The 25,876-nt window shown below is 40.5% G+C and overlaps 1 protein-coding gene across 1 annotated transcript; it reads left to right on the forward strand.

The window, feature by feature from the left end:
• The first annotated feature begins 3,106 nt into the window (after positions 1-3,106).
• On the forward strand, positions 3,107-22,682 carry LOC136712320 (uncharacterized). The gene is made up of 7 exons (XM_066688819.1): positions 3,107-3,285; positions 13,593-14,602; positions 17,129-17,180; positions 18,160-18,283; positions 19,183-19,334; positions 20,948-21,187; positions 21,614-22,682. The coding sequence occupies exons 1-7, from the start codon at positions 3,196-3,198 to the stop codon at positions 22,331-22,333; spliced, it is 2,388 nt and encodes a 795-aa protein (XP_066544916.1). The 5' UTR covers positions 3,107-3,195; the 3' UTR covers positions 22,334-22,682.
• Positions 22,683-25,876: the final 3,194 nt, after the last annotated feature.

Consider the following 25,876-nt stretch of genomic DNA (forward strand, 5'->3'; position numbering starts at 1 on the left):
CACAAAAATACCTTTGATCGAGTTGACAGCAAAACACAATTGAAAAGTGTATAACTCGTGTGCTGAAATAGCCTTTCTAGTAATAGGAAACTGGGTTTTCGTGATTTTGATCGCCTGGAAATACAGGTTTTTCCTGGTCTGTATGTTTTCAGATTCAAACGCAGATAGTCAATGTGTCTTGGAAACAATGATGAATCCCATTTAACTGCTATATCTTCATTAAAAACAAACCAACCAAAAATACTCTTAAGTTAAGTTATTTAATGTGATACACTTTAACTCGTGAACATTTTTTAGGTTTCAGTAATAGCTATACAAAACGTAAGGTCTATTTATACTTCACATACGCATGTTTTTCTATTATTATTATTATTATTATTATTATTATTATTATTATTATTATTATTATATTCATTTATGCATTTACAAAAAGCTACAAGTATGCAATATAGTAAATGATGTTCCAAGTATATATTGGGTGGCAAGAATCAATAACATAATAACAGCAATAACTACAGATACCTAAAATGTACTATATTATCTTATAACCCAGTAGAAAAGACAACCAAAACACCACTGTCAGTTTTAACATTGCTGGGAAGTCTAAACACAGCTTGGCCTAAACTAAAATCCTAACCCTAGGAGTAATTCTATTGTAGGAAATTAAGTGTTAAATGAATCGTATTCTAAAATAATATACATATAAAGATAAGACGCTTCAAACCGTTACTTTTATTATTAAACACATTTTGTTTGACAAAAAAGTGTATTTATGTTTTTTATCTATTCACAGTACTGCCTCCATTTGCCCCCCAAAACCTCAAAACAAATTATTTGACTTTGCCGACATCTAGTGGTACATCATTTGAATTATATTGTATTTCAACATAAAATAATCTTCAGTGTAGCTCTTTATATTGACACAATTTATCAAAATAAATTGTGAAAAAATGCCTCATACCATAGGCTAATTTATCCACGCACGTATTCATATTCTGCATTAAAATTGGTTTCACTAGACACATGGATGGTGTACTGAAATCTGTTAAGTTTTGTTTTTATAATATGTCCAAGAGAATGGGCCTGTAGGAAGTATATAACACCATCTGCAAGCCTGTCACCCGAGAAACTCAGCAATATTTTCCTATAAAGTACTACAAACAAATCAGACCAGGGGGCATTCACTTCCATTGGAGATAAAGAGGCTGCAGACTGCTGTATTAAGCAAAAATGAATTTAAGCTATTAATGTGCACTAGACAATGCCACTACTGACCTATACTTCAGCAATGACGTTACTAATTCGCTTTTATTACCATCTTTCACTGAAGCTGTGCACTTCGGTGACCCTATTTGTCGTTAATATATTCAAATATTCTGTGGTGTTGCCTATAAGCTCTTTTAAGTTCAGCTGAACAACATCATTAACAGTTTTCTGAACATTGTGTTCCGTACAAAAAAGTTAAGCTCAATAACATTGCTAAATCATTTTATTTAATCTTATTAACTTCACATGGTAGTGATTAGTGATTTTTCTGTGATGGAATGATTTGCACTTCCCTGCAGCATTCGCTGAAATTAAAATACACGGTGCCCATTCAGTCGTCATTAAAAGTGCTATTTGACATGTCCTTCCCTCTTTGACCCCCCAAAGACTTGGCAATACATGTCCCCGGTTAGAAATGAAAGTTATGCCACTGGGAGTAACACTTGAAGCTCGCATAGCTTTATGTAATCTTACAATCCACTTAAGATAAGTGAATAGAAGATTTATTCAACCCATTAAAACGAAACTGCATGACAGACAACACTTAAGGCAATGACAAACGCTCACTATTCACAATCAATACTTTACTGCATTCTTACTACAGTACAGCACACTGTATTGTACCGTATTTTGCTTGGTATATCACATTTTACTGTGATTTTACCATGGTATACCACAGTGCATTTGACTGGGTTTTGACCACTGTACACCATACTCACTATACTGTATTTTTACCACTGTACACCACATACCAATTTAATCTGTTTTTTTTACCAGTACACCATACAGTGGACTTCCACTAGTGTCAGAGCAAATAGCTAATATTCCTTAACACCTTCCCCCAGGCTGCTCAACACTGTGTCCTGATCCAGTCACCTTTATGAAGCAGGCTAGGAAGCTGCCATGGACAGAATGGTATAAGATGACTGGGCTTTTTCCATACATTTGCAATACCAACCATAATAATTTACAAAAATGCAATTAACGGCTTTGGAGGGTTCCTTTTCCTCTTCTTGTTGAAAAAAAGATACAAAATAATGATCCTAAATTGCTTGCTAAAAACTGTTAGTCTCACTCAGGTTGGCCATCCACTTTGGACAAACCCACAGCTTCTCTGGTTGGTAATGTGGTCAGCAGACAGTCCAGCCTGTCATTTTGATTCCTTGTCTCTGTGCCACACAGTCTAGGAGACGACAGGACAGAAAGAAACACTAAGTCATGGTGTTTTGTTAATTTGCACCCTTTAAATTGCTTCAGCCCCTAAAAATGAAGATTCCAAGTTGTGTTCATGAGAGTAAAGACGAATCTGCTCATTAATAGAGTCTAATTAGCAAATGTTTTCGGGTGCAATGATGCAGGTTAAGGCTGGATTAACTTTATTTTTATTTACGCCTGCGTATATAATTGCAAAAGCGCACCTGGCTCAAACCCACTATAAACACCAGAGGGTCCTGGACCACCATGGAGAAACCTGGCGAGCACTTGTGTTTGGGAATCCGCAGGGCTGGGCTTTTGAAATGCAGAAATCAGATATATTACCCCCTTATGGGAGAATATATATAATCCCTATAATACCTATAATCCCGTATCATTTGTTGTGGACACGGATAACAATACACACATAGGCTACATGCATGCATACACAGGGCGCATTCTCCCGTTGTATTGTGACATAGGCAATTAAAAAGTGTCATTTTAAATAGCTGGTTTACTTCACAGTAGAGACAAACAAACAAAAAAACAAAACAGTACGACTTATACATAAAACCATGGTTGCCCCGGGCACATGAAGAAACCTCCGCCTCCACAGAGTTGCGTCCCCGCACTCCAGGTGAATGGAGAGAGAGAGAGAGAGAGAGAGAGAGAGAGAGAGAGAGAGAGAGAGAGAGAGAGAGTGTTACGGTCGTGCGCAATAACGGACAGAGAGCCATGGAGAAACCCTTGCAAAACACCCCAACGTGGGCACCAGTCTTCATGACAGCCTCCCTTCTGTGGGTCACCGGAGCTGAAGCACATCAAGTAAGTGATGGGAAACGTCTGGGGGCTTTTAATCGGGTCATTTTGTGTTTCAAGCTGGGGGGAGAGAGAGAGAAAGAGAGAGAGCGCACAGGCAACTCTATTCCAGCCGGAGCCAGACAGCCACTCTTGCTAGGCTAATCCAGAGGCATGGGGGTGCATGGACATCTTCTCGTTTTGATGTGTTTTTCTGCAGCTGTAACAGGGGATATGTTGTATTTTGTTGCAGTTCATGCCCCCCCGGCTCTTGTCAGACTGCATGCTTGTTGAAGTGTTGCGCAGCACGGGAATGCACTGTCGCTGCAAACACGCAATGCCAGCCTGGGTACATGGCATTCACTGGAAACATTACTGCACGACAACTTCAAGTGCAGTGAACAGAGACCCGAAAAGTCGGGGTTTCAAAAAAAAACACAAGAGGGGGGCTGATGAGATGGTATGCACCCCTGATGTGAGTCTTAGGTTCAGATGAGGAATCCGCACATTGTCGGTAACCGCCAGTCAATGCAGGATCAAACAAGGCGCAGTAGGGATCTGCAACTTAGTGCATCTTTGTAACTGTTGGTTGGAGGTCGAGTGGCAGCTCTTTCTACTGGTATAAATAACTGGAAACCCCTTTTTCACTCAGGACAGCAAACCTATTGCTAGCGAGTAATTGACAGCCCAAAGTGGACATTATGTGATGATGCTGCCTATCATCCAAGCGGACAGAAATGGTGAAGGATTTGTGAGCTACGGACATATATATATATATATAGATATAGATAGATATATATATAGATATAAAGTTAATCTCTCTGATAAAACCTTCTGTATAGCAATGAGTGTCTTAATTGAATGCCTTCGGGGTAGAGGCTACAGCCGGGTTTTTAACTTTGCTCGGCTCTTGCCTGCGCTTTGTTAACAGTTTGGTTGTATCCCAGTCTGTCCTTTTTTTTCTTTTTTCCGTTTGCTCCTGTGATTTCGGTCTGGTATGTGCATCATTGAAATTAGAAACAGATTGAGCAACTATAGGACTCACCTCTCATCTACCCTCACTGGAGCCACATGGTCCTGTGCGTGCAATTTGCTTATCCATATATCCACATGCAAGATCGTGGATACACATCTCTTTATGAAAGTTATGAAAAAAAAAACAGAAGTAAAATAAAGGTTTGGATATGATACTACCCTGTACTTATCCAGAGAACCTTAAGAGAATAGGAGAGAGCAGGAAACAAATTAGGCACCAGATAAAGAAAGTGTCTACAAATAGTATTTTTTCTTCTTCTTCTTTTGAAGCTAGAATTATTGCTAAACGTTGGATCTAGTTAAAGTAGGTGAAAATCTTTTTTGTAAATATATGTATAATGTCAGTGGCACAATAATAGTTAAATTCTAATTTTAATGTTGATAAGCCCACAATGTGGTTAATCTTTACTTTGATCATCCATTCTTTGACAGGAAGTGGTTAATGACTCGCAGCCACAGCCTTCCTAACTTATTTTTTCCCTGTATTTCCCACTGCATGTTGGGAAGCACAGATTGCTGCTTTGCACAGTGCCTTATGAGTCTGAATGGTCGGCCACATGACTAGTCATATACTTTGTTTGTCCATAAGGTCCCCATGAGACACACTGGAAGCCCTTCTGGAAACATTCCCCTGGCCTCTGGCATTTTACATTGCTATCTCTTTCTCTTGAACTTGGCATCTTTGATGTGATTGAAAACAGTGTATCCACTTTTTAATTTGATTAATTCTCCACTATTTGGTAGGCAGGCTATATTCTTAGAATAATTCATTATTTATCTCCAGTGGTTTAGCATAAGGACTTTTTCTTTATTGTTTTTTATTCATCTGAAGCATTGGACAATGTATTCTGCAGCACAATGAAAGTCATGGGAAAGTAACATATTTCCAGTTTCTATAGCTCTGCTGGTTCTTAAGCTGTGCCTTCTTAATGTCACTCCAGAAAGCATTAGTGCAGGCTTTAAGAACCAGTATGTATATGTGTTTGTCTATTATAAGTTATATATATATACACAGTATATACACTGTGGAGTTGGGCATTTACATTCTTAATCAACAGTAAAGATGAGTGTTAAACTATCTTACCCATCAAACAATGCCATTAATCACTCTGGGAAATGTTAATCACTCCAGGTAAGAAACCCTTGGGTCCTCAGTTGACCCCAGGTTATTTCCAGTGTAAAATGGCTTTTCCACTCTCATAATGACATAATGGGCGATTAACAGCTGTCCTTTATAAGGAATGCTTTTAATGATCGCATGACTGCAGCCAGTCTTTGCCACACACATTACCCATAGTGCCCCTGAAGTACACACATGACACATTATAACATGTAAACCTATATTCACATAATTTATATGATATAATAATATAAAACAAACTAGGTGTGTATGATCTGTCACGGCCAGTGTTACTAGTTCTGCACCTTCTTTGATCCACTGACCTGCTCCACTGTAAAGTGCTAGCATGCTTTCCCTTGGTGCAATTTTAGTAATTGGGACTTCGCTACACAAACAGGGGGCCACAGCATTCTGATAAACCCACAACAAAAGCCCTCGGTATATTGAACTGTCAGAGACCGCTTTAGCTTTTCTGTGTATAGGGTACCAACTATTTTTGCAATTATCTGCCTGAGGAGGCACTCTAAATGACATCTTTGTCTTCTTTTGAATGAAGTTAATTTTTGCCTTGGAATTTGTGGCATTAAACAGACTGAAGCAAAATTTATAAATCAAGATGTATTAGTTTGCATATTTGTTTTGAGGGTTTTTACATTCCAGTATTCGACTATTTCAGTGCACAAATAAATTAATTACAGAATCCATATGCTGAAAAACATATTGTGAGGTGAATGCATTCAAATTGTCAAAAGTTCAGTTATATTTTGTTCAGAAGAAATGCAGTAAACCTCAGATTAAAATTATATGGAGGCAGTAGGGGGCTTTACCCTCTATGGAAAACATAAAATATAATAAATACACAGGGAAGTAACTGGAAATGTAAGCTTTTCAATACATATCAATTTATATATGGATGTCCTGTATAACATATGCACATATAAAAGTTGTTTCTCTGCTGTAGCCAGTGAAGACAAAAATGTCTGATTAAGTATTTTCTAACTATGGATAATAACACCACAGTTCCAAGTAACTGCGGAATAATAAAATGACAGTTTCTCCTTCGGGACATTTGCTATGTTTTGTGGGACATGTCCCATATGACACACAGTGGATTAGAGACATCTCCCCAAACAAGCATGATGGGTCCAATGACCTCCTCTCGTTTGTAAACTTTCTTATGTTCTCATGGTTAAAAGATTGAATCAAGAATATTATCTGACTAGAGGACACTGGCATCATGATTTCATTAAGACTGTAAGACAAAGCTCTGTTCATGTGTGCAAAGTTCCTGATTTATTTGATGTCATATGTAGCTGATATTCGGAAGCATTGCTGTGTGGTACTTTAGTGGTCTCTTCCTTATTTGTCTAGTTTTAACATATTAAAGGATTTATGATTTTATAAACAGCTTAATTAGTCATGGAGACTATCCTCCAATCAGTTCACAGAGGGTTTGATTTGGAATTGGTCATTAACAAACTAGTGCCTGTACAGCACCCCCCAATTCTCTTAATTTGTTTACCAAGAAAACCAATTTCTGCCGCTGCGGGGCTGATGCAAAGCCCAGCTAGAGAGCTTCTTATATATGTGGGAAGCAGACTGAATGCAAAACAAAGTGTGGTCCCCTCTGATGAAAGGTGGCATGGTGCCCACGGTTTGTAAACCCAGCCTTGAGGAACTTGTGGCCATGGGATACACACAAACACATGGGGAGGCTGACATCACTTGGAAGGTATGTGATAAGCAGTGGGGTTGTGTATCAGAGTCCGCTGCAGCTGTGTAGAGAGAGGGGTTCAGGGACCCTCCAGCTCTTAAAGAAACAGAGCCCCTTTGCTGATACCATGACCAAGCACTCAGAATCAGTAGCATGTGGATTAACAGGGGGATTTGCAACTTCAAGGCGGGGCAGGAGTGTGGGTCGGGCAGAGGGGGTTTGATAGTTGCTACTAATTAGAGATAAGATGATGCGTGAATCATCCGATAGCCACTCCAGACATGGCATTCAGCTACTTGCACTCTCCTTATATATGGAAAGTAAGTAATCTCCCTTTTTCATAACCAGTAAATAACACATGGAGATTCCAAGCCCCCCTTCCAGAGGCCCACATAGGCTGTTTATGACAGGGGTGTCTGTGTATGGACAACTGTGGGAGGCAGTGCTGTGTGTGGCAGAGTTTCCGTGTTTGTCTTGTCAGCTAGTCTAGCTTCGCCTTGCATGCCACTGCTGGAAAAACATGCCATGTGATGGAGAGGGGGGAAATAAAGTAAAAGAAAACAAACAAACAGCTCACACTGTATCATTATTTTCCATGGCTGGCATCTCCATTTTTGAGATTGCAGCAATGCCTGGTTACTCCAAGACAAACTGTCTTTAATTTTGCTGCTTCTAAATAAATGCACCATTTCAGGGCAAAGGGAGGGGTTGTGCATTTCAATGTCTGAATCATAAATATTTGAAACTCGCCATCCACTCATCTTGTCGGACATTTTCGGTTGCTTCTCATTTCCTCGACAATCAGATCTGCTTGGGAAATACATTGCACTAACATTAAAAAAAATAGTGTATTCCTTTAAAACACTTTCACGTGTAGAACATATTAAATGATTAAAATAGTTTTATGAGAATGCATTCCTGATTAAGTTACAGCAACTTCCTTTGTTTATAATAAAATGATTATATTCGCAATCCAATCTAGTTTAGTGACATATCCAGTTAAATTCCATACAAGCCTCTTTGTATTATGAACTGTAACAGCCTGAAAATCTTAACCTGAATCATAGCTTCTGGCACTAAGCACTTAGTAAATCTACTTCTTAAAGAGACTCAAATCTAGCGTACCAACCTGATTTCTCCTAATGCTCACTTATTGATGTCAGTCTTAAACAGCAATTATGTAACAACTTTTTGCAGTAAGTCTTCACCTAAGACACAGTTTCAGACCAGAACTGCAAAATCTGAAGTGCTTTCAACAGAGTGACCAAGCGAGACGTCCAAAAATAAATATATCAAAAGATATCAACCTGTATACCTTTAAATTTGATGCACAAGGGCTATGTGAAACAGATGAAATTAATACTCTTAATAGCTCTCTAACAGTGGTGACTGGAGTCCATATGTGGATTTGATCAACCATTTGATAACTTTCCAATCTACAGAACCAGTTTTGCACAGTGTACCATCATTTCTACCTCATTGTGAGGCTCCACTTATATCAAAGGAATTTAATTTCTTCCTTGGTTTAGTCCCTCCTTGATTTTCATTGAGAGTGACTGTGGAGATTACTATTTACTGTGGCCAAATGGCATCTCCAGAAGAATGAGCTTTTCATACAGTTCCTGAAAGGTGAATATGAGGAAGAGATTAGGGGAAGTGCATAATTGTTGACCAGGCAATCCTGTAATGTAATCCCCGGCCTTTTATGAAGCAACAAATAAAGAATTGGATTTCTCTTGTGTTCTTCCATTCTCAAGATTTCCTTTCTTTGGTTTAACATGATCTACGGTATGTTAAAAGCACAGCATTTGAAGACTTGAATGATCTTCCACACCCACAGGGAAATGACTAAGAGGTGTTATGTAACCTTTCACTGCTCTTTTTTTCCAATAGCCTTTGCCTCATTCAAATGCTATCGTCAGTTTAATGATAACCAAATGGCACAGCAGTGCACCGTTCCTCATGAGAAAAAGGTTAATATTATAATTAGTGCATTATTAGTATATGCCAATGATGTAACCGTAATGGGATGTTTGGCATTATAAGAATGTCCTATTTCAATTATACGGCCGCATTCTGAAATCCATTCATGTTTATTCTACCATGCAGAACACAGATGAACAGATGCCCTGCTCTTGTAGTATAATTATAACTGTGGCAGTACTACTTTCCCATGTCACAAAGGAGAGCGCACGAAAAATCCAAATTAAACACAAGTCTATGGGTTGGGATTCAGGTTCCAGCTATTGTAACAGTATTCACATTGAGGTAGGATTAGAGAATTGAACCAGTGCAACATTGGCAATGCTGAGAACAAGTCTCTCCAGTGGCAGTCATCTGTGTTGTTGTTGCAGATGAGATGACTAGTGAGTTTAAAAAGCTGAGTTCAATCTTGAGCACCTGCTTTGGCCGGGTGGAAACTAACAGGAGTATTGAAAAGCAGCAAGCGAAACCTCGAGAGACACCTCGAACAGAGCTTGGCAGCAGTGCATTCTCCTCTGTGCTTTTTCTCAGAACTTGGCAGGTTCGCCCATGTGCTGAGCTTAAGTTCCTGTTGTGAAGTTATTCGCTCGCTTCTATAGTATTATTGTGTGAGATTGTAGAAGCAGACCAAATCGGCTTAGGATGGTGTTCTTTCCTAGAACAGCATTTGACCTCTAGAAATGTCGGCTTTAAAAATCGCTTGTTTTTGTGGCAACTTAATTCCGTCGAGTCTGAGCACCTTAAAATCCGAGGAATGTCTGCTTACAGTGCATGCTATCAGAACCATGCCACGGCCCGATACTTGTGTGTGCTGGTGACAACAGTGGCGTTCTGATACAACTGCATTTGAGTGGACAAATCCCTGCTTGATTTATTAGTCAACACCAGGGAGCTACATCCAGAAACTCTCAATCAACTTTGTGGACCTTAAAGGCCACTCAATGTAATTCAGAGCAATGTGTAATCTCACAGAGCTTTGTAATAAGATATAAATCTTGAAGCCCAATTTAATCATCATTCCCGAGCTACAACTGTTTTCCACAAGATGGCGCCAAGAAATTCAATTGTCTTAATTACCACGTATTAAGGATGATTAATAAATATCACCTAGCTGGGTACAGCTTTCTTTCTTTCATAATGAAGACTATAACAACTGCTACATGACAATAGAATTCAGTAAATCCAATGAAATTATACATTAAATAATGTATGTTCATAATTAATGCATATTAAGTCACACATTATGCAAATATATTCACAATAAATATATACACAATAGGAGTATGCCGTAACAAACATTAAAACACTATCCTAAACTCTGTGTGACACGTTCATATTCCGGTTATTCATCCTTTCACAGCCAAAGTACAGATTACCAACACAACGTCTCCCTTCCCCTTTGAAATTGGATGATGTTTGTCTTTGCATACATGTACCTCTTCTGCAAGGGATTGTATGCGTACCCTTGAGCGTCCAAGATAAATAAAATCTGATAATTCTTTGGAAATGAATAATTCCCCTTTGGCTGCGAGGGGAAGGTCAGTTTGGAGTGAATGTAGGATGAGAATTGTTAGTCATTTGTCCATCTGCCTCACTTTTATAGCATCCATAGGAAAACCCACAGGAGGGCACCGACATCTGTCGACAAAAAACCTCTGGGATGTTTTGTGTGTGGAATCCTCAGCCACTTGCAGATAAAGCTCAGAGTCATTCATATCTCAGGAAATGAAGAGCCCCTTGTCTTCCGTGACACAGCTGAAGAAATAAGCGCAAGTTTAACAGAGATCCATTCAGCCTTGAAGTGGGGGCAGTTCTTCTACTAGAGATGTGAGAAAACTGGTACCCCCCCGACCACCACCCCCGCATCATCCCTCTTCACAGAGAGCTATTTTGAACCGGGGGTCTGAAATGTGTAGCAAAGTAAACATTTACCAGCCCCCAGCTGTGTGCGCAATATGAGGACTTAAAAGCTTTAGGTTTGGAGCCAAATATCTTACGCCGATACAGAAGCTTGCACATGAATGTCCTGCTGAAGCCATCCAGACAGGTGTTATAAATACTGCACGGCCGGTGAAAGATGAGCGTACAAGCTCCTCATGGGAAACCTGTGCACTTAATTTGTGTAGAGATTGAGCTGCACACATGGCCGAGCCTACAGCCCAGCCTAAGTCGAGGAAATCTTCATGTTATTTGTGTAATGCAGACTTGATTGGGCTTACCTGAGACACAGGACTGGTCTGTGAGTTATATTTTCTTACAGAGCCGGTACAATTGTAAATGGGAACACCCCCATGACAATAGAATTGGCCAGGGCTCTCCAGATATTGTCAAAGAACATCCATAATCATGGTATAAATTGCAGCCTTCTACATAATTGTCTGCACCAGGCCCACCAATGCTTCAAGGCTTACAGATGTGTTTGTGTCTACTCTGTTTTGTGCATGGTGTTTTATGTATTTATTTATCTATGTAGTTATTTATTGAACAGCTGTATTAACTGTGTCACGGTTGGTCATTTTAATATGATGGGGCTTTGTAGCTGTCTGGCTTGAAAAGCAATAAAACCTTTCTCATGTTCTACAACTGCTCGGGACTAGAGAATACAGGAAACCGGCTAATCAATGAAAGGCTTTCTTCTAAGGTTTAGTTGGGAAAACTGCGGAGTGGACATCTGTGCTCAATTACTCACAGAGACTCCCTCACACCTGGTAAAAATTAAAGCTAGCATGTCTGAAGAAATACCTCCCCTGCACTGTAAAAACAAGGAACATGCATCTTTGATATGCTGGTTATAAAGGAGGGTGAATGGTTCAAGGCAGTATAAGTCTACGGTGAGTAATTGGTGTCTCAAATAAAAAGTGGATCTCTGTTAACTGGTATCGTGGTGATTTGGATCTGTGTTGTTGTTTTGTTTCCTGTATCTTTCTAAACCAGGTGAGAAACGTTTGCAGGTGACTTCACACGCATTTATGTGCCTGATTGTATGAACACTGTAATACAATTCCCTCTCATGTTTTAATCCCGATCTTTACTGTATTGAACACCATAAGCTGCACAAAACCCTCCATCTCCGGTGGATACCTATCTCAGTTTAAAATACTGGAAACGCATTGCTGAATAGGTTGGGTGAGTGAAAATAGCGCCTAGTTATTTTCCACCCTTTTGTTGGAGTGGTAACGTGAAAGAGGGGGGGAAAACTGTTAAATGACCCAGAAATGTCTAGAAAACTGCTTCACCCACTGAAGTGGAGGTGGAACTGTTCATTGATGCTGGTAGATTTCCTGTCTTTCACTTGATGAATTGGAGGAAGATTGTTTGTAATCAAAGAGGAAGCTGAAGTGCCAAATGTCAAGAAAATGTAAATACAAGCCTGTAAGTAAAAGCTTGTACCCGTCTCAGGAATGTTTTGAAATGTAAATCGAAAACAAGACATAAAGGAAATGTGTCTCCAATTAGGTTCTGTTGTTTTGCGGCTAACAGAAAAATGTTAAATAATAACCCCTTTCCTAACAGACTATAAGCCAAGTGTGGCCAAGATGTTTGTACAGGGCTGCCACATCACAGGCTGCGGTTTTCGGCTTTTATTTTTCTTTCCTTTTTTTTTCCGTTTTTTCCGGGTGGTATCTTAACATACCCATAATTTATCAGTCACATGTATGCTAAAATTATAAATTTATATATATTAAAAAAAAAAAGAATGCCAAAAAAAATTATATTGTTTTTAAAGGTAGAGAAATCCAAATGGTGGAACCAGCAAAGATTTATGTGAGAAATTATGGATGAACATCCCAGACATCAAAGGATCTCCGAATGATCCTCGGAATGTCTGTTTGGGCTCAGAGACTCCAATTCTTTCCCAGAAAAGTATTTGCTAAATAACTCACAGGGCCTTCTTGAGGTATTTATTTGTGGCACTTCTATTTTTTCTATCTTACTTGAAAGTCTTGGAACAGCTTACTTGAAAACCCTGTTTTAGCCAACTTTACTTTCTCATTCTTGGAAGCTCAGATTATGTTTTGAATACACTCAAGCCAAAGAATGGCACTCAACACTTTCTTAGCTGCCTTGAGATAACTGAATAGACTCAGAGAAGTCCTGTCTCCTAATGTGCTCTTACTTGGTGTTGCCAGCTTGTGAGAGCAATTGAAAGCGATATTATTATTCTAGAATATCTGCACCCTAAAGGGATTTCAGTTCCATTAGAAAATGTTTTTTTAAATGGTTTGTCACACAGTGGGGAAAAAACTGAAGCGTTTCAGCTACATTTTAAGAAATATGTGAAATGGATATGTTGGCATTGATAGCTATTGGAGTAAATTTCTGCTTGTTTTTATAGTGGCCCCAACAGGATTATAAAACAGAACAATACATTGAAGCAGGACATTTGATCTGTATCCCAAAACAATACTGTTATTTTGAATAAAACTTTTGTCATTAACTTGGTGGTTGGGCTTGATACAATAAATATTTTTCTGGTTGCAGGTGTACTTTGACTGTGGAGCTGTGGTGGATGTTGTAGATGAGCAAGGCCTCGTCTTGTCTCCAGGATTTCCCTACAACTACTCCTCAGGGACGCACTGTGTGTGGCAGTTCTTTGTGCCAGTCGGCTACAGATTGACAATGGAGATGTTTGATTTTGATGTTTTTGAGAGCCCTGAAAGCCTAGACCTATATTTTCCAACCCCCGAAGGGATACCCGAGGAGAACAATGATGAGACTGTGTCAACCCCTAGGGGTTCAATCAAGGATAACGTGGCATCTCCAAAAGGCTCCTCAAATCAGACACAGGTGTCCACCACGAATGCCTCTCGTGGTGACAATCAAGGACTTTCTGTGATGACATCCAAGAAGGATGACGGCAGACAAGTTGTAGTCCAGGAGCAGTCCACCAAAATGGAGATGACCAAGATTTCCAACTCTGCCAAACGGTCCACTGAACTCCTCTCTGCACCACCGCCGCCCCCTCCTCTGACCCAGGGCGTTTTATCACAGGCGCTGAAGGGCAACACGAGAGAAGAAAACTCCATCTCGGTACAGGCCTACAGGGGAGATGCTGACCCGGATGAAAAGTTCGTCCAGAGCAAGCTAGACGACAAGGGGAATGCGACGCCCACTCCAGAGACGGCCACGGGAGCCAATGAAAGTGAGGCGGACTCCCAGCCCCCCCTTATGGAGGCCTGCCCCCATGATGTTCTCTACATCTCGGACCTCATCACCTTCTCCTCCCGCTTCTGTGGTTCCAACAAGCCCACCGGCCGCAAGCTGGTCTTCGGCTCCTCGGAGGAGATGGTGGAGGTGATAATGGAGCTGATTACAACCACCCACTGGGGGCGAGGCTTCGTGCTGCTCTTTCAGTACCGCAACGAGACCGACCCAGACGATGCCCACTTCCCACAGCCCACCTCCAGCAGGACGGATGCTCTCCTGGCTGCCATGAGTGGGGCGGCCTTCTTTGTCATCATCCTCACAGGGGCTCTGTGCATCATCTTCAGGTAACGCCAAACTCACTGAATTTCCTGGTATGGAACAGACTACTTATATAATAATATTACTGCTACTACTACTACTACTACTACTACTACTACTACTGCTACTAATAATAATAATAATAATAAAATCCTGAGAATAACAGATGTCTTAACCATTGGAAAGAAAGAGAAGAGTTCTGTAAAAAAAGTAATCTCCTTACCATTCACAAGTGCATCTTCACCCATTAACAAAGCTAAAGAGCCCAGATCAGTGCTGCCTTTGAACCTCATGAACAAACGGCCTGATAATGAATGAGTGATACCAATACTCTCCAAGTCCCCCACCCACTGGAAAGTTGCTATTGACTCAGCTGGACTGGCAACCCTGAGATCTGGGTGCAATACTGTGTGAAGCCTACTTTCCAATCTGCTGCCTTGATGTTTTTGTTGTGTGTCCCCCCCCCCCCATTTTCACATACAACAATGCATGCTTGAAGTACAACACCTGGCAGCAATTTCATTTAAAACAATAGCCTACTGACAAAAAACATACCCAGAAAATGGATAGGAAATAAGAAAAATAAATGCCCGCTTTAATCTGCGGCGGAAACACAATTGTTATTGTTTAACAGACAAGAAAAGAGCAAAACCATTTCAAAGAAAGACGTCATTTTGAGTCCTTTCCTTTGTTGCTCTGGTTGTGTGAAGGGTAAACAGTACAGTGGACCGATGATGTCAGATTGGGACTCTTAAGCACTATCGGTTTACCACAAAGAAGTGGGACAGGGAGTCTGTTATTGGGACTTTCAGATATGATTCATCCCTGGCGCTTTCAGCTCTGCCAGGTGTTAATCTACACACAACAATTCTTGAGAGAATATCCCAGGGGAAAGCATGTTTCATTTTAAAACATCCTGGCATTTGTTCAGTCTGTTTGATACATTTTAGGACATGCATTTCACGGGATGGCTGAAATACACAAGACAGAATAAAAACTTTGACCCATATTTGATGATACCATGGGGAACTTTTATCATATAAAGGCTAATGCTCCTTGCTTTTGCAGTTAGTTAAAAAATAAAATTAAAATTAAAAGGTTAGTAAGTTTGGAAAAAATTAAAGCATCCTGTGACTATTATTGACCAGTTAGACATTCCTGATGTAGTGAAAGGAAGCACATGTCATTTACAATTAAAAGGTTCTTTGTCAACAGGTTACAACAGGTAAGATCGTTAATGAATGGCTGTGGTGCACAATATGAGGGCAGGGCTGTGATGGAGTTAGGAAATTGTGTGTGTGTGTGTTCAGAGCAGTTCCAACATGCAGGCTGACAAGTTCTTAGATATTTAACTGATGTACAATATGAACCTCATGCTTTCATCTTCCTTCAGTTTAAAGTACTTAGATACTTAGCATGTGAAAGATTTGTCGGTAAAGCAATGAGATTAAACGCATTCCTCCTCGTGTCTGCAGCGAAATGGCCAAGTACCTGCATTAAATCATCACTGGTGGAAATAAATAAGCAGTTGGGTAAATGTAGTATCCGATCTGTCCTAAGATCAGATGTGATCTAGGCTAGACTTCTGACCGTAATGGACATTTCATTTTTGCTCCAGAAAGAGCTCCTGTTTGGGAATGGATTTAAGACATTCTGTCTAAGGTGACAAATCTGAGTCAGGTAAACATATGTTGTTTTGAATGGCTTAAGTGACATAAGAGGATGAATGTAAGTTTATCTCCTTATTTCAATAAAGCCATTTACACGTTGGCAGTAAACTACCCAATAGAACTGCAAGCAAGTTCTACTGGAATAATACATAATTAGGTAGAAAGTTTTTTGGGAAACTTCCTGGAGAATCACATCCAATGATTAATAAATATATACTGTTTGTCTCTATGAGGTTAGTGGAGTTGGATAAGTGGCTCTATGAAAATAATAGCTTTGTAAATGATCACAAAAAATGCTACATTGGTTGACATAAGGTACATTGTTCACATTCTGGCAAGCTGTGATATTTACAAGTTACAAGTCCATTGCAATCGCAGTCAAGATGTCAGCTTGCATTAATCCGCACGTGTCCCTGAAGATCTTTTTTCGCAGCTGCTGGAGAAACACCAGCTACACTCTCGCATATTATGATTTGCGGGAGGGCCCTTTCTCCTGCAGCTGTATCTCGAGTCAGACCCACTGTGTCCTCAGGGAAATAGACTGTGATGGACTTAATATGCTTTCAAACTTCATATTGAAAATATATAATGCTGAAATGTTACAAAACATCTGAAGCATCATCTGTTAATGTAAACTTCCTTATTTATGATCGCTATACCAACATCACTACACGTGATAGTGGGGACAACATGTGAAATCAGACTTAGTCAGACTCTTAGCCTAGAGGGTTGGATTCCACTGTAAAATCCGGATCCACAGGACCAGTGTTTCTGAATACCAAAAGAAGGTTGGGAACAATGTGCCCAGACACTAGACTTAATGGTTTATAGGGGAAAAAAGTCTATAAATCAAAAACATGTTACTAATCTTTTGTTTTGCAGACCAAAAATATGCGTGAAAGGAGCCAATGCCTGCTCATCCAACAGTCCAGAGGTAAAGAAAATATGAGGTCTAAATAACTCTTTACATTCCTCTTTATGTTTTGCAATGTCAAGGATTAAAAGATCTAAACCTGATATCTAGAGTCCCCGCAAGCAAATACCTTGCAAATCCATCTGACTAATTTATTTTACAGGTCCACAACTTGAATCACTCAATAGATTTGTACAAGACACACACACACACAAACAGTCTGTCTGCCTCAGCTAACATTTTCAAATCTGTTTTCAGCTACATAGCAAATAACAGATGTTGAAACATTTGCTTATAGACTGAATTTCTAGTCATTATCTCTCAATAATAAAAGAAACAACGTGGTAACAAATGTTTCCACATTTATGAATGAATCAGCCCTATGTCTACTGACCCACTCCTGTATTCATAAACACTGTTAGAAAATTAGTTATTTTAAATGTAACCTTAATCATAATTTGCTAATCCCAGTTTTATATCCAACCCACACTAAAATAGAAACTGAAATTACGATATCACAAAGGGCTTGTGACAGTGAATAAGAAATAACATTAAACACAGACCATTGGCACTATGCCCTCCTCAGTACAGTTTACCACTATTCTAGTAATGCGGAGTAATAAACCAATGCATGGGGGTGTAATTACATTTCACGGCATAACTGACACAACTTAACGAGCAGGGAGAGAGGTTGTGAAATATATTGCATTAGCCCTACATATTGAGAATTTGGGAAGAGATGTACCTCGGTCTGGTTCATTATGCGGGTGAATCTAAATGACACCTGTGTGTTGCAATCCAAAGTGTATTACTCAGCTATGTTGTCTTTGTTTTGGTTGTTTTGCTGGGGCAATTTAGCAATGATCAGTCCCACTTGCTTACTATCGTTACTCAATGGCTCCAGATTTGAATGGTGCAAAGAATTCCAGGTGTGTCTGAAGCTGCAGCTGGGTTGAAAATGGGGCACAGGATTGAGATGACTGCTCTTTATGGTTTGCAGGGTGGGATCCAGACCTCTGGTGTGGATGCGAGTGAGCTCCAGTTAGTCGTTCCCAACCAGCCTGGCCTGGATGTTACCAGTGACAATGACAACAACAACCATTCACTGATCCCGGCACAGACAGGTCCGCCTACACCCCCACCGCCATTACTAACCCTCCACGGGGCCTTTACAGCCAAGGACATTTCTTACACAAGTGTCCCATTTGCAGTGGCCTACCGAATATATGAAGCAAGTGAACAATTCAGGAATATTTATGTAACTCTAGTGATTGCCCAATACATCCTGATCGAAAGAAATTATCCATCTTGTTTGCTGTGTGCCGATGGTGTGCTAAGCAGCGTTCTCATTTCAAAAGGGCTGAGATACATTTCACATTTGCATGGAAAACACTTGTGGAGAGTCCGTCTCTATGAAACTATTAGCAGGCCTCTTCTGCACGAGAAATAGACACTAGATTGGAGTGGGTGTACAAAGAATGAGAAACAGGGGTAAGGGGGGGTGGAAAATGGCTTTGCCTGTGGAGTAACATTCATTTGATTATCCCAGAACAATCCAAAGTCTCTCTTGTGTGAGGTTTTATTGTGGCTGAGCACCAAGCTGAACAAGTGTAGATTTAAAGGTTATGACATTTGAACTAGATATAAGCAACACAATAACAGGCTAAACAGAGCACTTTTTTTGTTGTTGGTTGGTTCAATTACCCAACTTTTACTAGGCAGTATTGGGAGTTGTATTACTTTAGTAAAGAAAAATTAAATAACAGAAAATGCGGTTTGCCTTGATTTAGTTATATCAGGATAGGAAGTAGATTGTTAAAGATTGGGCGTACAGTATAGGATCAGTACTGATCGTCCACAGACTCATTCAGCAGGAATATCTGAATAGAGAATTAATGACAAACAAACTAATGTTTTCCCTACCGCACCACGTTCTCATTTCACAGCACTGGGGGTGGGCAGGTGGCTTTTGATGACAAAAGCTCAATGAGGAATCTGACATCCGACTGTCATCGTGTTTTAGGTCCCTCAGTCAGCGGAGGGGTGGACATTTCCCACGATGTCGAGCTGGAGCTGTCCTCCAATGGAATGACAGAGCTTGAATTGGGTGCTGATGAGGTGTTTGTCATTTCTCCTGGACCCGCTCCAAGTCACCCAATTTTCTCTCCTGTCCTGGTGAGGATTAGCACACAGGGACACCTCGTGGGTCCCGGGTTAAATCAAAATCACAATGTGCCGACCTGCCAACAGTTTTTAATGGCCAGTAAAGCACATTAGGCTGGATTTCAGCAACCCTTTTTCTGTTACTTTAATTAAATAAACATCTATTAAAAAGTTATTAAGAGAGCTGATGGATAATAGAGTAACCCTGCAAGACTATGTGCAGAACAAAAGACGTGCACTTTTGTTTTTGTTTCGTTTTATTAATGTGAAGCACTCATGCTTCTACAGCTGAAAGTTGGCAGGAACAGTCTTTGGCTAAAGGAACTGTTTCTCTTTCTAATCACTCTGGCTAATGAAGGTATTATCTACCCAGCAAGTTTCCCAGGTCCGATTGTGTCCCCTCTCAAGTGCTATTCAAGCCAATCTCGATCTCGCCTCTCAGGTGGTCTTTCATTCTGGTAGCCGGAGAGAGTGCGTCCCAATGTGCACTATCCAGTACTCTTGACTTCAGCTGCTCATTACAGAGAGGGGAGCCAATTATTTACCGGCTTTTTCAGGGCCTGGGTAATAGAAAGACTTTCTTTCACATCTGGGTGATTTTTCATATAACAAGATACCATTGTGCGTGAGTCTTTATGGCACACAGAAACTACAATCTAAACCCTCCGCTAATGCGCGTCTAGACGAAGTGAGCTGTAAGTGATTCTTTGTAAGGATTATCTGGCTCTTTCTGATGAGAAACTCCCCGATTAACAGCTGACTAATGAGCTGGGATGCATGCTTGAACTCTACATCTGACGTACTTCACATCTGACTAGTCATTAAAATCAATGGGCCATTTCAACCAGTGCCAGTGTATTATCGGGATGATTTGACAGCTATGAGTTTGCTTTAACTTTTTCCAGGGAGGGAAAAAAAAAGGCTTGTGTGAAAGAAATCTCCCAAGAGAACAAAGTGGCATACCTGAGCAGTTTTAATTACAGCCTGTTAAGAGCAGTGCACTGTGGGTGCTTCTCTGCAGTAAAATAGACCCTTTCATTATGTCGGTGCAAGCTTCCAATTCACACAAGTCTGAGCTTTATACATCAGTGTGTGAGGATATAACAATAGGCTTTAAATAGCCCCAATATGATATTTAGTCTTTAAGCCGAGAGTAGTGCATAACTCTGTTCTCAGGACAGATTAAATAAAAACTTCATTATAGGTCTAAAAGTCTTGCAGGTACCTGTATGTCATCAGATGCTTCCAGCGATTTACAGACCAAACATTCACAAAATAGCAGCAGCAATTCAACCCTCCTCAGAATACACTTTCACTTGAGGTTTGATAAGACTTTTAAACCACTAAATAATTGGATAATATGAGTTTATGCTTTTCTTACTTAGATTGCATTTGATAGCCAGCTATAGTTCTGGCACGGTGAAAGATAAGCTTTTTTGCAGCACATTCCAATTTTTGAATATTGCATGAAAAGTAGAGCACAGATACGGGAAAATTGTTAATAATATATATATTAGTTCATTACACAAAAATACTTACTTTAAGTTACTCCCTATGCACATTTGAATTAATGACTGACATGCATCGTGTCAACTCCTGCTTATGCTTTTGTGCCGGCCGAGTAGAAAGACAGGTTCCTGAGGAAGAGCGAGACCAGTCCGGGCCCGGTGTGTGACTGGCTGGCCGCAGCTGCCGGGGGCCGAGGGGGGAAGGAGAGCGCCCCCAGCCGGAGCCGAGCCTGGAGTGTCCGCACCTTCCAAGACTTCCTGCCCCCTCTGCCCCAGCTGCACAGGAAGTGGTGTAGCTGGAACTCCACCAGCCCCTTCACCAAGCTGGTGGACAGCGTGGGTGCCAGCAACGCACAGGTAAGAAGAAAAACATCCTGTTCAAAAAGATCCCGATGTCCTTGTGCAGTGGCACCACAGACACAAAACATGGTTACTGAGTTACCAGACTCGCAAAAGGATACTCTCGGCTGTAATTTTAAATACAAAATGGCTGCTGGTGACTACTTCAGTTGTCTACATTTTCCCTTAAATTTAGTTTGCCAAACAGCTTTATTTAAATAGATATTTACTACAACTATGTACATTTTTCTATTTTAGTTCTCCACCCACTCTTGTTGCCAGTTAACAGGTGTTGCTTTTTCTAATTGACTTATGTAATCAACTGGACGAAATCTAAAGTAAGAATAAAATAAAATAAAATAAAAATCTTCATAGTAAACTAAAAACACAAATTGTGGTGATGATAAAAAAAGGCTACACAGAGTTCTCTCTTGTTGCTTTCAGGCATCTGCCAGCTCAGTAAGCGACTGTCGCAAAGCGAGAGGCAGGAAGGATCACTCAGACGCCCACCTGGAAGACGCCATGATGGAGAACCACCACTCCGACTATTACCCCCCAAGTCAGCCCTCACAGAGATCGCATCGTCTCAACTCCACCAGCAACCTGCGCAGGGCCAGATTCGTCGCCCCCTGCTTTGGGCTGCTGACCAGCTCCCCTGAAGGACCCCGGAGTCCCACTGGTCCCCTGGTGTCCAGTCCACACCCCCACGACGGTGCCCTGCATGTGACGAACGGCTCCCACACAATGGAGCAGGGCAAGGCGAGAGATTTCCCCAGCGAGGGGGAGCACGGCCTCGTCCCTGTGTTCCCCATCTCTGAGGAGGAGGACCGCCAGCCCCTGGTCCTCACGGAGCACCTCGGCCAGTGTGCGGAGCGGGACCCATACACTCAAAACATGCAGGAGAGCAGGAGCCCTGGCGGCCAGCGAGCGCCATTTACAGTCAACGGTGCTTCGTTTAGCCAGCAGTGCGTGCCCTCCGAGTGGAGCCCATGGGGAAGCCAGCACCCCGAGGACACCTGTGGCGATCCCTCAGAATCACAGGCCCAGAATGCAGACCAAGCCGAGTCGCACTGTTTATACAGCAAAGCTACTCGGATCCCATCTTGCTCTATGAACCCGATAGCCACTGGCCCACCATGTGGTGTGCTGGGCGAGCAAGTATGACTGTCACATGGTCTCCTCTCTTGTCGGGATGTACATATGGAGGAAGATCCGACTATTAGACTTGTTCTCTCCTTATTAACCTGAGTGTAGTGCCTTTGTTAATGTACAGGAATAGGTATGCAGCAAGCATCTTTCCTTTTTGATTCCTAAAATCCACTGTAACGTGACATTATGTCAGTATTTATGCAAAGATATTGATTTCGTAGTGCAAGCTGGATGGAGAAACAAAGCAGACTTTTCAAAGACATGGAGACAAAAGACTGGTTGGACTAATATGATTTCTGAATACACATTTTTTATAATATACATAAAAATAGTACTTGGTATCTTTCTAAAAAAATCTAATTTTTATATATATATATATATATATATATAACATAGTTTTATATAAAGTATTTATTGTTTCAAAACCTAGTTTAGTCTGGCTACACACCTGAGCTGTTTTCTGTCACTGGCACAATGTATGACACGTGAAGACACAGTCTGGTGTCCAGCCTAACCTATTCTTTACCACAGGGTTGATGCAAAGGGACATGTGTGCTCTGGGAAACAGAGGCTTTGTGAAATCTGGGATTACTGGTGAACTCCATGAATTCCTTGGGGGGACTGTAGTGATTTAAACATTACTGACATCTGAAAGATACACCCTCCACAAAAAGCTGCAGGCTCTCGGCATAAAGGATCAGTTCCCCAATACTTACAATCCCAGATTGCTGTAAGTACTGAGCAACTCAAAGTATGAGTTAGGGAAGGCTGGCTCTCATTCATAACTGTGTCTATATAATATCTATATTTCATAGATCAAGCTGGAAATGTAACAATTTGAAAAATGTGTTACATAGACATGGAGAGTCTGCTGCTTTTTGTGGAGAGGAAGTCTTTGCTGTTGAAAGGAAGTCTACCCATTTGCATGAAGAAAATATTAGGTCAATGCATACGATCAGTGCTCATTTATGGCTGTGAAACCTGGTCACTAAACGCAAAAATGTCAGAGAGACTATAGATGAAGCAAAGAAGCACGGAAAGATGTGTGAATTAATCTGAGAACAATCAAAATGTTGTGACATCACTAAAACAACAAAAATGTTGAAATGGCAGTGGGCCGGACACACTGCAAGAACAGAGCAAAGATGGGCCAAGAAAGATATCTAATGGATCCACGGAAATGAGAGAAGCTGCTGTAGATCGTAGATCGAATCAAGTGGAAACATCTTGGGGGGGCTTTCATCCAGCAGTGGATCGATATAGGCCGATAGTGATGAGATAATATATATATATATATATATATATATAATTATTATGCTGACATGGCTACATGGCTCTGCATATAAATTTAAGCCAGGAATTCCCTCTTTAGGCCGAGTATATAGTGGTTTAGCATTTCTCCATAAACTTTACTGGACCAACAAGTAAAGACTTAACCGGAGTAATAAGAATTAACACTATTTTTTTCTTCCCAAACTTTAAGAGCACAGATGCCAGTTCACTGCTCCCTGCAGTTTTTTTTATTTTTTTCTTCCCAGCCAAGATTAATTTCTCCACTTAGCAGAGACTCCAACCCACGATTGGCATGAAATGGTATGAAGAGCTGGACCAGCTTACTGCTCGACAGAAGAGTTGCTCAGCTGTCATAGCAAATAAAGATTATTCCTATGACGTAAAGACTGGATTGAGAATTTAAAAAATGATTAAAACTTAGGTTATCAAATTGATTTGAATACTATCCAAAGTGGACATCACACACAAAACAAAGTAAAATTGTAGCCGTCAGTGGACTATAAAAGGGAAAGTGAGAAACAATTGTAATTTCACTGCTTTTGTAATCAGTCCAGTGATATATTGCATATAAACTTTGAGCAGCTTTGAATGCAAATGCCAAGTACAGGAGGCACAGCACAGGACAGTAGATTTCTTCCCCTTAGTATTAATATACATTACATTATATTTTGAGAGGGGGGGAGAGTTAACTTTACAAATTAAGAATACATTTGCATGGAACAATCTTAAGTTTATTTGTTGCATTTTTTTTTTCTGTACAGTTTAGTTTGTGTCCTGGTCAGACAACTCGCCGTCATTAAATACAAGGTCATTCTTGAGGAAGATGATTTTGAGTTTTGCGTGCCTATAGCAGTGGCAATTCAAATGTTAGTCCATCCTATCTAACCCAGCGCAGGCATTTTCATATAACCACCTCCGTAATCACCTAAACAATCGACCCAGACAATGAACAAGCATCGCGTGCCACAACTCTATGGACGAATGGATTGAAAGGGCTGGAATTCAGCTCTCCTGATCAATAGGCGTGGGTTGAAAGACAACTATTTAGCAAAACCCAGACATTTTAAAGTTTGTGTGTGTGGGAGAAGGTTTTATGTACAATTGATACACAAGAAAGGATTTTTTTTTTTTTTTTTTTTTTTTTTTGCAGAGATTTATTAGTGCAGTTAACAAAACAGTTTCTCTTTTTATATTCAGCCTACCAATCTAACAAGTTATTTTCTATGCAGTGCTAGTACAGGCGAGGCACTAAAAGCTCTTGAAGGCATTGATTTTATTTAAATTACATTGCTATGCCCACTCAGTTCTCAAGACAAATCAAACCCTTATGAAACAATTGCAAAGAACATTCTTTTTTTTTTTTTTTTTTTTTTAAGAAAAGTAACAAACAAAACAAGAAAACAACCCATAACTGTTAGCTTTGATGAGGTAGAATTTACCGGTCCTCCACTGAACAAAGTGCAGTTTAATCCAGTTTTTCTTCCAAAGGAGAAAATATTTGCCCTGGAATACAAGGTTTCCATCTGAGGGAATGTAATGCGGTTTGCAAAGCCTCTTTGGACTTCTGTTCCTGATCAGCAACTCAAAAATGTCTTGGCTTACTGTACCTCACCCTTCTGCTCAACATGATTAAAATTCAAAAAGCTAAAACGGATCTGCTTTCAAGAGAGGTAAGGGTCTGGCATGATCTGCCACGGAATGCTGTAATGTGAGCTGCCGGTGCGAGGGGCTGGCACGAGAGAATTAAGACACCCAAAAAACAAATTTGGGCACAGGTAGTGCCACTGTGCCACTGACACACATGCGGTTACACACACACACACAGTGTTGCACTGTCACTTAAATCGTTTAACAGTGAAATGGTGGGGTTGAATGAAAACGCAGCACAGACAGCAGCGTGCCAAATTCAGATGCCAAGTCATGATTTTGCTTCCTAATGCTGGACTATGGATTTAACCCATATCCTAAAAAAAAAATAGGTATAAGGCATTCAAACTCACTAGATCATAATCACAAAAGTATTTCATTTCAAGGGTCTGATTTATGCCTACACCCCCCCAAACGACGAGACCAAAAATACTGAACAGACAATGATAGCCATAGAAGACTAAAAATGTTCCCACTTCCATCAAGCAACTTCAGATCGGTCATCTCCTACAGCCTGGCACAGTAATGTACTGTTTCAGTGTCCAGGGTTTCCTCAGACGAGTTTCTGCCACATCAACACAATTCATCTAAAAGTTCAGAAACGATCGAATTGGTGGG

Source organism: Amia ocellicauda, chromosome 17, assembly GCF_036373705.1.
Source record: "Amia ocellicauda isolate fAmiCal2 chromosome 17, fAmiCal2.hap1, whole genome shotgun sequence".
NCBI classification, from domain to species: Eukaryota; Metazoa; Chordata; class Actinopteri; order Amiiformes; family Amiidae; genus Amia; species Amia ocellicauda.